At 38.2% G+C, this 12,755-nt stretch overlaps 1 protein-coding gene across 12 annotated transcripts in view; it reads right to left on the reverse strand.

The window, feature by feature from the left end:
* Window positions 1–12,755, reverse strand: part of GRID1 (glutamate ionotropic receptor delta type subunit 1) — a 557,084-nt gene that overhangs the window by 385,936 nt on the left and 158,393 nt on the right. The window contains exon 1 of one of the 12 annotated variants that reach the window (XM_069019131.1): window positions 7,204–7,280. The exons of the other annotated variants lie outside the window; for them this stretch is intronic. Coding sequence (XP_068875232.1) covers window positions 7,204–7,237 — 34 coding nt within the window. The 5' untranslated portion in view covers window positions 7,238–7,280. Of the gene's footprint in view, window positions 1–7,203; window positions 7,281–12,755 lie in introns of those variants that run through there. 12 annotated transcript variants of the gene reach the window in all.

The following is a 12,755-nucleotide window of genomic DNA, read 5'->3' on the forward strand; positions in this document are numbered from 1 at the left end:
GCAAAGCCCAAATATTCACAGAGTAGTCAAACACAGCCTTCCACTCACATGGAAATTGGGAAGTAAAGAGCAGATATAGAACAGATGACAGTGACAACTTTATTTAGAAATTCAAGGGCTGTTTTCCAAACAAGTCTCTGTCTCAGTTTCATTAATCCAGAGGTCGACCAAAGTAGCCTGACAAATGTAAATTGGCTAAAGCCAATCTCTGCACCTTTTGGCTCAAAAAAAGTAGCTCTTCCCTCTTCAGTTCATATTACCAGCAGATTCAAGAGAGAAAAGGGGGAGAAAGATAGAGATAACTTTTGAATTGAGTTTGGGGCAAAGTTCAAAATTTCAGTTTTGGCTGCAAAAGCCCAGTAGTACTTGCTCATTTCCTCTCCCTCCTTTATCACCCTTCTTTCTATCCATCTCTCCTTTTCTCAGAAAGCTTCACAAGGATTCTTAGACAAACATTAAGCTCAGAGACATGTGGCTCCTCTTTATTTCATACAAGGTCATGATTTTGCTCAGCAGCTGGACAAATACCACATGGACTATCCCAGAAGGCATTGTACATGAGGATTTCAATCTACCAAATCATGTCTCATTCAGTTTAAAGAACAGAAATAGGCCTTTTGGTAATGATTTTATAGGTTTATGTGTTTAAAGCCTAATTTCTATTGTTTACATTCCTTGACCAAAGATGACTATCACATTTCACAGGTTATTCACTGCATTATCAAGAGACATTAATACAATTGTAATAGTCACACACTCAGATAATCAGCATGTTCTGTTTGAAGCATGATAAACACTCTTCAGAACTTTAGTCTAAGGGCATAACTTTTTGCAAAGCAAGGGTCTTCCACAGCAACTGCTGAGGGACCATATAAATATAAACACAATTCTGGTAGTACCCAAAAAAACCCTTAGACCACATCAACCAGCAAACTTTAGTATTGGGTTGGGTCTGTTCCACAATTCCTGACAGATCTGTCATAGCTGAAAACCTGTAATTATCAATTCCTCAGTATTCACTCCCCAAGAGCACAGGAGTTAGGCAGTGCACTACAGCTTAGCTTCCAACACTCTGTCCAAGACTTGAAGTGTTGCACCAACTCTAAGTACAGTTGCAAGCACTTTGAGCACGTCAGTTCACAGCATGTAACAGCTGGATGTTTTACATTCAGCTCTGTTCAGCTCATGAGTACTTTATCAAACAATTCATCATCCAAGACTCCAGCACTCCAAAACATTTGTAATCTGCCTCATGTATTGCTCCATGAAACAATAAAGAGCTCAATATCTCTCCCACTGCTTTATGAGAAGGTTAGCCTTTCTCTGCCTTGAATAATACATCAGTACCACTGGAATGCTTATTCCTTGAGTTGCTTCCAAAAAAGTTAAAAACCTCCTTCTCCTCAACCCAGTCCACTACCAAATAATTAGTAAATAACTTTTATTATAAGTGCAGACTGTTCTTCCAGCTACATTTCCCTTCCAAAGAAAAATTTTGCTTTGCTCATGGTTTAACTAATATCACAGAATCACAGAATTCCATGCCCTCCCTGGGCAGCTGTTCCAGTGTTCTGCCATCCTGAACATAAAGTTCTTCCTCATGTCACTCAACATCAAATGCCACAAATTGATTCTCTCCCCTCCATCTAGTTCCATGCAAACCAACACACAGTTTACATAGAGAAGAGTTGTAAAAAGTTGGCACCAGCAACACCAAACTTTGAAGTAACCTAGAAATAAACATTTGAAGCAGAGCGTTTATTTCTTCAAGTAATGTTGTTCAGTTGTTCTGAAGTTAATTTAGCAAGATGATCGAACAAAAACCTTAATTAACTTAGGTTATTCTGGCTATATAAATCAGGTGTTGTGATCCACCTACAGCTTTAAGAAAACACACTTTCTAGAATTTACTTTTCTGAAAGCAAGAGTAGATCTTCACTGTTCTGGTGGTTTAAAGGAGCAAGGTGAGGGGGATAAACAAGGGTGGAGGAAAACAAATAGTTCTGAAAGTAGGAAAACTAGTCAGAGCAATTTCCAATGGATTTGTGTCCTAACAGGAGCCAATTCTGGAATCTAAAGCATAAACTATTTCAGGAAATACAAGGGTTTCCATGGCCAAGAAGCAAACGAGATTGTTCCCCTGCCTAGAAACTCTGTTGTGGTAAAAACAAGGAAGCACCTGCTCCAAGCACAGGGCCTCCTTCTCAGCATGGAATCCTAACAGGATCTCCCCAAAACAGCCCTCTCTTCTTTGATTTAGCCCTCCTGCCAAGTTCAGCTGAAATTAAATCAGACTAGAAGAGAAGAGGAAATACACATGTAAAGCACAAGCAGATTTCCCTTGGTAAACAAGATACAATTGTAAAAGTAATATGAAAATTTTCTGTTAGCTAGAATTAGCATAAATCACAGTATGTGTTTCTGTTTTACAATTACACTATGTTGTGTACACTACAACTTCTCAAAGTCATCTTAAATTTCCCATTTCTGTAACTGTGTATGTATGCTTAAACATAAAGATCCCCAATTATGTGCACAGATAAAAGCCAAGATGAGTTATACTATTCCCCCTTTTGGCTACTCAGCTTTATGCAACCTCTGAAAAAATATAACCCTGAAAACACTTTGAGTTATCCAGTTATCTCATGCAAGAAAAAGTTTTCCTTAAAAAAAAAAAAAAAACTGAAATCCAGAAAGAACCCTTTCGAAGAAAGAAATTCAGATTGAATAAATGTGCCCAGGAATCACTACTCCCTGGTTTACTTCCTTAATATTTGGTAGCATCCTATGTTAAGAGACCAAAAATAATTTTACTTCTGCATAAAAAATGCATCATTTATGACAAGACTTTATTGTAACTTCTGGTGAGGATACGTAGTTTTATATTTCAAATGACAGTGCTTTCATCTAGTGCTCCTTTCACAGCTTTCATGCTATTTTAAGATACAAAAGACCTACAAAAACTGCTAATATCATGGGTATATGTGATTTTTCCAGTATGTTAGGTTCCTGTTTCCCCTACAGCAAATAGCTCTTCATCACTGCAAAAGGTATAGCCCAGCCCCACAGCAAAAGGGCACCAGGCACATCAAACCCTAAAAAACTTTGGCATGCTCTCAAACTAGAAACAGCACACAAAAATCACAATTCATCTTTGTGAATAAATAGTGGCAGGAAAGGAGAAAATTACACACTATCCCCCACAGTCACAATGGCACAACAAGCTCTCAGGAAAAAAAAAATATATCACCCAGGAGACAGATTAAAAAGAATCCATAAAATGTGATGAAGAGTAAAATTGGAACAGTAGAAGGGAAGATGAAAGTGATACATTCCCATAACCTTAATTACAGAGTTTGGGGCTTGCCTCACCCTCCCCTCCCAATCTGCATTTGCTCAATCTTATGGAATTCAAACTATCACTTTCTTTAAACATTCTTTTAAACACAGTCCTAAAAGTGGCACTCAGATTAATCTTCACTACTAAGAACATGACACGTGCAATGCAAATTACTAAAGCTGCCCCATCTTGTACCAGAGGACTGGAGTACAGACGGGGACCTGGGGGTTGATTTTCAGTGGCTAGAGTCATTCTCCTCAACTTTCTTAGCCTAGAAAACACACAAACGTTTGTATGCAAAGTGGCAGCCCTCTGTGGGAAATGCTGAAAGCAAACTAACCACCCCACCCCCAATCACTTACACACCTGGCATTTACCTTGTCCCTGAAAGAATTTACAGATGTTTAAGTCTCATCAAAGAAGAGATTAAAAGATGTTTCTCCCATCTCAGGGAAGTGCCCTACATGTTTCACTGCCTACTGTCTTAATGGACTAGTGCTGTCATAAACATCTCCTGTCCTTTGTGAACAGTGAGAAAGGTAAGATTTTCATTTATCGTTATTAAAACAATAAAATCCAAGTATAAATAGTTTTATTCAAATGAGAAGCACTTCTGATCCTTTAAGTTCGTCTCAATAGACACTTCACACTTCTCCTCCATCCCTCAACTTCAGTCCAAAAAAACACCCTCCTTTAACAAAAAAAACTAATTAATTCCCATGCTTTATCTATACTAGCAAGTAACTAAAGACAGTGTGAGGAGATCTTGCACTAAGCAGTGAACCAGCTGGTGCTGATCACCAAGCACTCCCAGAAGAGGATTACAGGGCTTTACTTGGGAGTAGCACTGATCCAGTGCTGTGGGCTAACTGCCCCTTATCAGCTTTAGGAGCACTCCTGGAGAGCATCTTCCTGTTGAATTTAATTTGAAAAAGCCTGGTTTGTGAAGTCTGAAATTGCTTCATGACACAAACCAAAAGGTACTAACTGGAGCAGGGACCAGTTTCAAAATTAGCCTAGTGATTTAAACTCACATCTACACACTCACACACTTAAGTCCCTGTTGTGACTTTTTTTTTTTTTTTTTTTTTGGTGAAGGTCACCTCAAGAAAACCTGCAGAGTATCTCCACCTGCATTAGTAGGAGAAATAAAACAACCTTACAGCTTTCACCTGTGCTGAGAAGTACAAAGGAGAGGCTTGGTCCCAGCTGGTCCAAAGGCAGGTGCAACACAGCCCCTAACACACTCCACCTGGCTCTCCACTGCATGAGCCATGTCTCACCTTCTAAAGCATAAAAATCAGTCCAAGATCAACTTGCAAAAAGCTATTATGTCAAGAACTCACACTTCTTTGGAGGTATATTGCTATCAGTCTTTGCATCATGAACATCAGCTTTCACACGCGGGCCTCAGCTTTTAAGATCTCTACAAAAAGTCACTAACCAATCTCAACTTGATTTGAGAAAAAAACTTTCTTTTTTTCCCCCTAGAAGGCTAAAAGAGTAAGCTTACACCTTCAGCTTAAGACTAAAACTACGAATATACTCAGTCTTAAAAGTACTAAGACTGTTATGGGTAAACCTTAAAAAAATTTAGCAAGATCTAGCAAATTTATCAACATAGATATATGACTGACTCATTAAGTGTAATAAGAAAAGGTCTGATGAAATTACTTTTAAAAATAAGATTTAACTTTCAATTTTAATCAAAAATTATTGATTTTAAAATTTCTTGGCACAACATGTAGGAAAAACAAAATACTTGTTTATTCAAGCATGTTATGCCTTAGCTTCTGGACAAGACACAGCTTCTGGGAGCTCAAACCTCTTGTGCTGAAGTATATCCGATAATCCTTTGTTAATATACTGCCCTAGTTGGGCTGGGGAATGCCTGGGTGACACCTGATGCTTACCCTTGAAATTTTGCACAAATCCATGAGGGAAGATGTTAAGTCATGGAAAACAAGAGTGAAGAAGTGAAGAGAGAAAGCAGAAATCTCTAACACACCTTATATAACGTTTGAACAATTGCATCCTCACTTGAGGCAGTAAAAAGAAACCCCTGGCTCAGACTAGACTTCAACTTGCTGAGTTTGTTTCTCCTTATTTTAGGGCTAGAGGAGATCCCTCAATTTCTGCTCTGGGTGTAGAGTGGAAATGGGTTTTTTATTGGGAGCTGAAGGCTTGGCTAGAGTTCCCAAGGGCAGTCTGCAGACCACTCACCATTAATTTAATTATTCTCCTTTCTCCCTTCCCAAGGCTACTTAAGGTTGGATTTCAATGGCAGTAAACTTGTCTAATAGAAAAAAAAAAATACTTCCTAACAGGCAACTACAGTACAGCTACACTTACCATCCCTGACAGTTGCACACATCACTCCTTCCACCCTTCAGGAAAGATGTGTTTTTGGGAGTAAAGCAACCCATTCTACCACACCAGAGACAGGTAACAGCAGTATAAACTCTCATTATTAGTGACACTCCACATAAGAGCTTTCAGACATGACAGTGATGAAAGATTATGGTTGACAAATCAATACTGCATATGAATAGTACGAAATAAAATAATCAAGTATGTACCCCATCAAGACATGAATCAGTCATTCAAAGTGGGAGCTAAAATAAAAACCTCTCTCTAGATGAGCTAGTGGGATCAACAGTAATCCTTCACAGCTGGAAGTGTGCACCCTACAGCAGTTCATAAAGCTCAAAGAATACAATCTAAGAGTTCATTTACACACTGGTAGTTTAGGAACACTGGGCTGCCTTTCAGTTGATAGGTATCTCACCGTTTTTGCAGCCTCTGAAATAAATCCTTGTAATTCCAAGTGTGCCATTAGCATTCACAAAAGGTGAAACAGTCCCCCCAAACAAAAGCAAACTATACCCCTGAACGGTTAATCAGAAGCCTCTGCAATAAGTTAATGAAAAGAAACTTCTGTTTACTAACAGCTAGCAATTAAAGCCCCAGAGCATACACCTTGTTTCATTTCAAACCCTTGTAATTTGTAAGAAAAAACTCTCTAGAAGAGGCAGAATAAAAATGAACTGTCTGTTAAAAAGTGAGAAAGTTGTAGCTAATTATAAACCACAATAAGTTTCAGCTGGTGCTTTAAAAACATTTGGTCTTAGTTTCCTAATACTAGAGCTTAGCAGTTGCATGGCCAAGCTTTTCAAACCGACCTCCTAACTATATATGCTCTAGTTTTCCAAAGGGGATATTGTTACAGAAAGAGCACCATGAATATCAATGTATTGTCTTGCAATTTGGATTTGTTTCTTACATCCATAGCACCATTAAGAGTTAGATTTTGCTCCTTGCCTTTTACAGACACTTTTCACAGGTGCAAAAGGTCTCACAAAACGAGCAGGAGAGAATGAATCCATAGGGTGCAGGGTGTAATAGCTACCACCCAGCATAAAAGCAGATAAACAAATCCACAGAAGTTTCTAGTATACATCCTTCAAAATCTGTCCCATGCACTAGAATGGGACACACAAAAAGCTTGATTTCATTCTAGTTTACTAACAATTAAGAGCCAATGCAAAAGCCACACTGCATCAAATCAATCAGTATGAAAATCTAGTGAATATTACTTCAAAATATTACATGTAATTATTGGACATGTAATAGAATTGCCTTTTTGCAGGCACAACAGTTACCTGTCCATAGTGTCCAGACAGACACCCAACACACCTAAACACCAGGTGAGTAACAATCCGCTGCCCAAAGGGGGCTAGGTCTGAAACATAGGTAAATTTTTGTCAGTCTTCTAACTTAGACTTAACTCTTTCCAGCCCAGATACTTTCTACACATGGATCTTCTCACTCTGAGACAGTCCTAGAGAAGATTCATGCCTTACCTAGCTCACAAATACCAACCAAGTCTCCTAACATATACAAAAAACGTATGCTCACAATAAGCAAAAGTGACGCAAAATAAAGCAAATAAGCAACCCTTATTTGTTACCCACAGAGATGAGCTATACCACCAACTCCTAAAATGCAGAAATCTGACCTGAAAGCTGTTGTTTGAAGGAAGAAAGGCAGAAAGATGACCACCTCTCTGCAGCACCCTCAGTGTTCTGCTGCAGCAAGGTCACCTCCACCCCAGGTGTTGCCAATTCCCTTTCCCCAGCCCCCTCACAGCTGCCTCTCATTGCAGCTTGATGAGCCCACACCTGCTCTGCCCTGCCAACCCCCAAGTACCCTCCCCTTCCTGCCCTATCTGTGGTAGGGGTAAAGCTGCCAGAAATCCTGGAACAAAACACTGCTGGATTCAACATATCAGCAAAAAGAATTTAACCCTGGGCTTGACCCGGCCACTGTTGCAGTCAGTGGTAACTCTCCCAGTTGATTTCAGTGCAACAAGGTCAGTTTTCCTGCTGAGGAGCTGCAATATTCCACAGTGTTCACAAAGGAGAGGGCAGGAGAAAATAGGCAGGTTTCTGTCCTACGGTGATGGGAGCAATCAGTCTTTATACTACCAGACAGACAGTTCAACCAGAAGAACTGCTGTCAATGCAAAAATCTCTCCTCAACAGAAGAAAAGATCTTTCTTTAGCCCAAAGAGCTGAACATAGACATCTTTAAGAGAGGCAAAACTGCAGAAGTTTTGTTACTCACCTTGCTAAAGCTTGATCAAAGCTATTTTTTCCTTCAAGAAGTCATATTCTCCTTAGTCACTGGATCAAAATAATGTACAGAAACACAATAACCACTCATTTACTTTATAGCATTCCTATAAAATTTCTGTAAAATACTGCTGGTGGTTTTCCTAAACATCAATTTTCCTCAATACTAGGTTTTAAAGATTTAAGATACTGGAACTTTCACAAAGGGATGGAAACTCAGCCCATAAGTATCTCCACAAGATGAAAGTCTTGATAAATCGATGATGCCAAACAAACACAGGCAATTTTTTGCCCTCCACATCTGAAAGCTCAGGTTCTTGAGTTTGTCTGATTCAATAAACATGATCCATTAGATGATGAAGAAAATGAATCCTGCTACATCAAGTAATATAAAAAATTCATTTGAGATGCTGGATTTCATCTCAAAAACACAGCCCTTTTCCAGGAGGTAGTAAAAAGTAACACCATTTGCTTTAGCACAATAGATCACCTGGGTATGCTGTTTGTGATGTGTAGCTAGATTTTATTCTAACTCTAAAAATTGAAACCTTTACTGTTCTGTCTTCTTATCTGCACAAACTAACATACCCATAAGCATACATAATTTAGTAATTGTTTCAAGAGATTCTGAAAATAATAAGAAAAACTAATAAATTTTTTATTTATTAAATAATAAATATATGGGTAAAAGTTCGCTTCATGCAGAGTGAGCTTGAGAAAGAAAGGATGGAGTGACTGCATCCATCAGCAGCCAGGAAGACATTAGAATTCCAGGTATGAAGGGAGTATTAATTTCTTCCTCACTGTGTAGATATGTAAGTAAAGTTACAGTTCTGTGGCTCAAGAAGTTCTGTATCTTCGAACCAGACAACACTACTAAACCCCTCGAGTTATATAAGCACTGCTATCCCCATTTCATAGAAGGAAAAAATTTATTAAGACTAAGAAAAAAAAATTTAAAAAAATATAAGAATAGACGTGCTTCAAAGGGCCTAACTCGAAAAACTGGGGTAAAGGAGTGCAAAGAAGGGTAGAGTGAGGAAAGGTTGTTCAGGGCAATGAAGAATGAAACCTGGTTCCCAGCTGTGACCTCCCTGTAAGTGCCTGGCAACTCCCTTAGAAACTTCTGTTGGGGATTCCGTATCTGTCAGAAAATTATCTGCTCTCTGAAGGTACAAGAAGGTCAATTCATTTACATTTTCTAAATGTGCTGGGGCATTTATGTGCAGTGCCGCAAAATAAGAAGCTTTATAAGAAACTTTGATGCAGTCATGACAATTATGCTGTTTTATTAGTACTATACAACATTTATCCAAAGTAGGGTATAAATCCCTCATGGTATAATTTAGAAACTCTCTCTGATCCTAAAAGCTCACAGTCTAAAACCTTGATACAACACACATTTAGAACATGCATTCTAGAACCTGCACCAACATCTACAAAAAGAGAATGAAAATATCTCATTTTCCTCCTTTCACTGACCTTTCTCTTTCCTTCACCTGAACTTCAGCAGAATCAATATCTTGTAAAGTCAGAGCCAGTTCTCATAACCACTAACTGCATTGCTCAGACAGAAATAACATCTTAACATAAATCATTCTACTTGTTCACCATAATAAATACTTAAAATGAATTCTTCATAGACACTTACATTTTAAGAACAATTTATGTAAATCATATACAATGGCAAAGAAAAATATATTTAAGACTTGAAATTGTACTGCTTGCATATCAGGCATCTGGACCCTAGCAACTGGATTATTGCCTACTCTGCCTGATATTCATCACTATCTGTGCTCCACAGAGATCCAAGACAGCAAATACCTTCCCTAGGTTTGAGGCAGTAAGATGAAGGAGGGAGGTGGAAAGAAGAGGAAAACTATACTTGAAATTGTATGGGTCATATCACTGCATCAAATACCCTTTAGCCCTCCCAGGCTGTTCCCTTCTGTATCTGAACAACCTCTTCCTCCTCTCCCAAGGAGTGTACACAGGAACACTCCTCAGCTCATCATCATCTCCAGGTGACATGGAGAGTGCCCATCAGAATCCATCTGAAACACTCTATACAGGTAGTTTATTTAACCTTAAACATCCTTAATAGGAAAGTTTGTATTTCAAAGACTGTCTTCTAATAAGCAGAAAAAACTTAAGTGATTCAAATTTGCTTTGGCACTCACTACATCGACGGTGTAGTGCACTTAGGGGTCTGAGGACTAAGAATGCAAAATTAAACACGAGCCATAAGAGCTTTGTTACCATGAAGGCCATCAAAACCTCTAAATTTGCAGACTGTTTTAAAATGCACCCTCCTTTCTAGCTGCAAATAGCAAAGTCCTGATGTGGTTGCCAAGAAACCAGTACTTGCAATTCACAGAGTTCACATTTGAGAGATATTTGCACTCACAAACATTTACAAAAGCAAAACTGAAGCAAACCAGAAAATGTGGTATAAATTCCTCTTATGATTTCTCAGTATCACCCTAAAACAAAGCACACATCCCAAACCTCCCATCCTCAGATTACCATGCTGTCAAAGAAATGGACTTTGTTCCAACTGCTTCCCTGAAATATGGAATTGTCTCCTCAGGTACTCTGCCACACCCGGCCTTGATGGGTTTCACTGACATCTCCTCATGAATTATAGCGCGGTCACTGGGGTCCTCACCAACATCAAGCTCTTCTAACTCATTGTCCCACTTTGTGGATTACTGCACTAGTTCACTGATTAAATCCAGAGTTAATCATGATTATTGTGCTGTAAAGCACCTTGGGAGACATGACATGAAAAGTACTAAAAAATGCAGTTGAATTTGATTATGCTTTATCTTCTCAAACCCATTTATATGTTAAAGACTCTTTTATTACATTCACTATTATGCTTCATACAAACTCCAGTCTCAATCCAATTTTCCTGCACCATTTTTCATTATTAATATTGCTGTTTGCAACCAGAGATTTGACATGGCTGGGCCCTGTTTGTGCTAGGCCCTGTACAGACATAAAACAAACGGCATTTCCCAGTAAAAATAATTCACAAGATGTAATAGCCAATAAAATAAAAGAAAGACAACTCTGAAACAAGCAAACCAAAAGCTGGAAGAAAACCCACAGGTAAATTACAAACTATCCATGTAAATATTTTAAACAAAATTGGTCACTGCTTTTTAAATTCCCCAAAATATACGTATTCACCAACTTCAGTCAAGCAATGCTAGTTTATTTTACATATTCATTCATTTTAGGGGATGAAGAAAAAATAAAATATGTAGTCAGAAAAGTTACAGGTGGCTCTGAAAATCCAAATCTGAAGATTTAAGACTTCTGCAATTCACTAGGACACTGCTGTGTTTATAGTAGTGCAGTGAGTAGAATCTCATTGCAACAGAACACAGCCCATACCTTGTGATAGTTTTCTGTTGTTGGGATTCCACAGATAAATACTTCACAAAAGGACATCCTAAGATGCTCCTTGACAGTTCAGCTGTTCTGGAGGTACTCTGTAGTTTATTAGGGTATCCCTTCTGTACTTACTCACTCAGACAGATGTGCTTCATCACTTCGCCTTTTTTTTTTAATATATTTTTTTCCAATTTTTCATTCCTTTTCTATTTTGTCCAGTTGTGGTGTCATTATAGAGGTATGAAAATGAAGAAAGCAGTTACTAAGCCAGAAAGGTAAATGTCTGTGAAGCACAAATGGCAAAACTCTGAAAACCTTTCAGGTATGAACAGCAATTCAGAAAGGCTACAAGGCTTCAGAAATGGTGTGATATACCAAAGTTTTCTTAAGGTGCTTTTCAACACAGTCTCAAAAGGATGAGATCAGATGACCTTCTTCCCTATGAACAAAAAGCTTTTCCAAGAGGAGCAGATATCAATAAAGACTGCTGCATATCCAACATTAGATGATGAAACTTCCTTGTCAATGCCCATTTGCAAAGAAAGAAAGACCAAGTAACCTAGCCACAGACTTAGAAACATATCCAAGTAAAAAGTTCCATTTTCCGTTTAGGAAATATTACTTTTTTTAATAGAGAATTAAAAAAGAACTAGGAGAAAGTCAGGCTAATGGCACAACTTTGGCCTACTTCAGTTGCATTGACTCTACCAGTTCTGGTATCTTGAATCCATGCATAGCATCCAATATTTATTTAATAAAAACCCTATTTTTAATGAAAAAAGTCCTTCTTCCATTTAAATTTGTTTGCCACCAGCAGCATGTTTCCTTTACCAAAAAAATCTAACTATATCTATCTACCAAAAAATAATAACTATATTATTTTGACAGTAGCATTTACCTGCAGTAAAAACCCCAAATAATAAAAATGCAGAATAGTAAGTGGCAATTTTAAAAGCATAAAATCCCATTCTTTCTTATCTTATTAGTCCTGCCCATCTTCATGTATTAAGGTTGTATACGCAAAGCATTATCCTATTTGTAATCTCAAAACATACAGGGCTTTAAGACCAGCCTCTCTAGATATCAGTGACAGGCAAGATTCTATCCTGCCAAGGAAGGATTATTGTCTTCCTGTTTCAGAAAGCAAGTGAGGGGGAATAATGAAATAAATTAACATTGTCTGTCTCTAGAAACCAGTGTGACATCCCCCTTGTTTTAATTCCTGTTGTTATTAAGGCTTTCATCTAAAGCATATCAGCAGAAACAGCAGAATAGAAATATAAAGTGCTACTGGAACAGGCTGATGCTGGTGATGACTGATGACTTGGATTCATCACTTTTTAGTCACTAGACAAAGAAGGGAGGAGGAATGGGGGGAA

The sequence above is a fragment of the Aphelocoma coerulescens genome, chromosome 6 (assembly GCF_041296385.1).
Source record: "Aphelocoma coerulescens isolate FSJ_1873_10779 chromosome 6, UR_Acoe_1.0, whole genome shotgun sequence".
Lineage (NCBI taxonomy): Eukaryota > Metazoa > Chordata > Aves > Passeriformes > Corvidae > Aphelocoma > Aphelocoma coerulescens.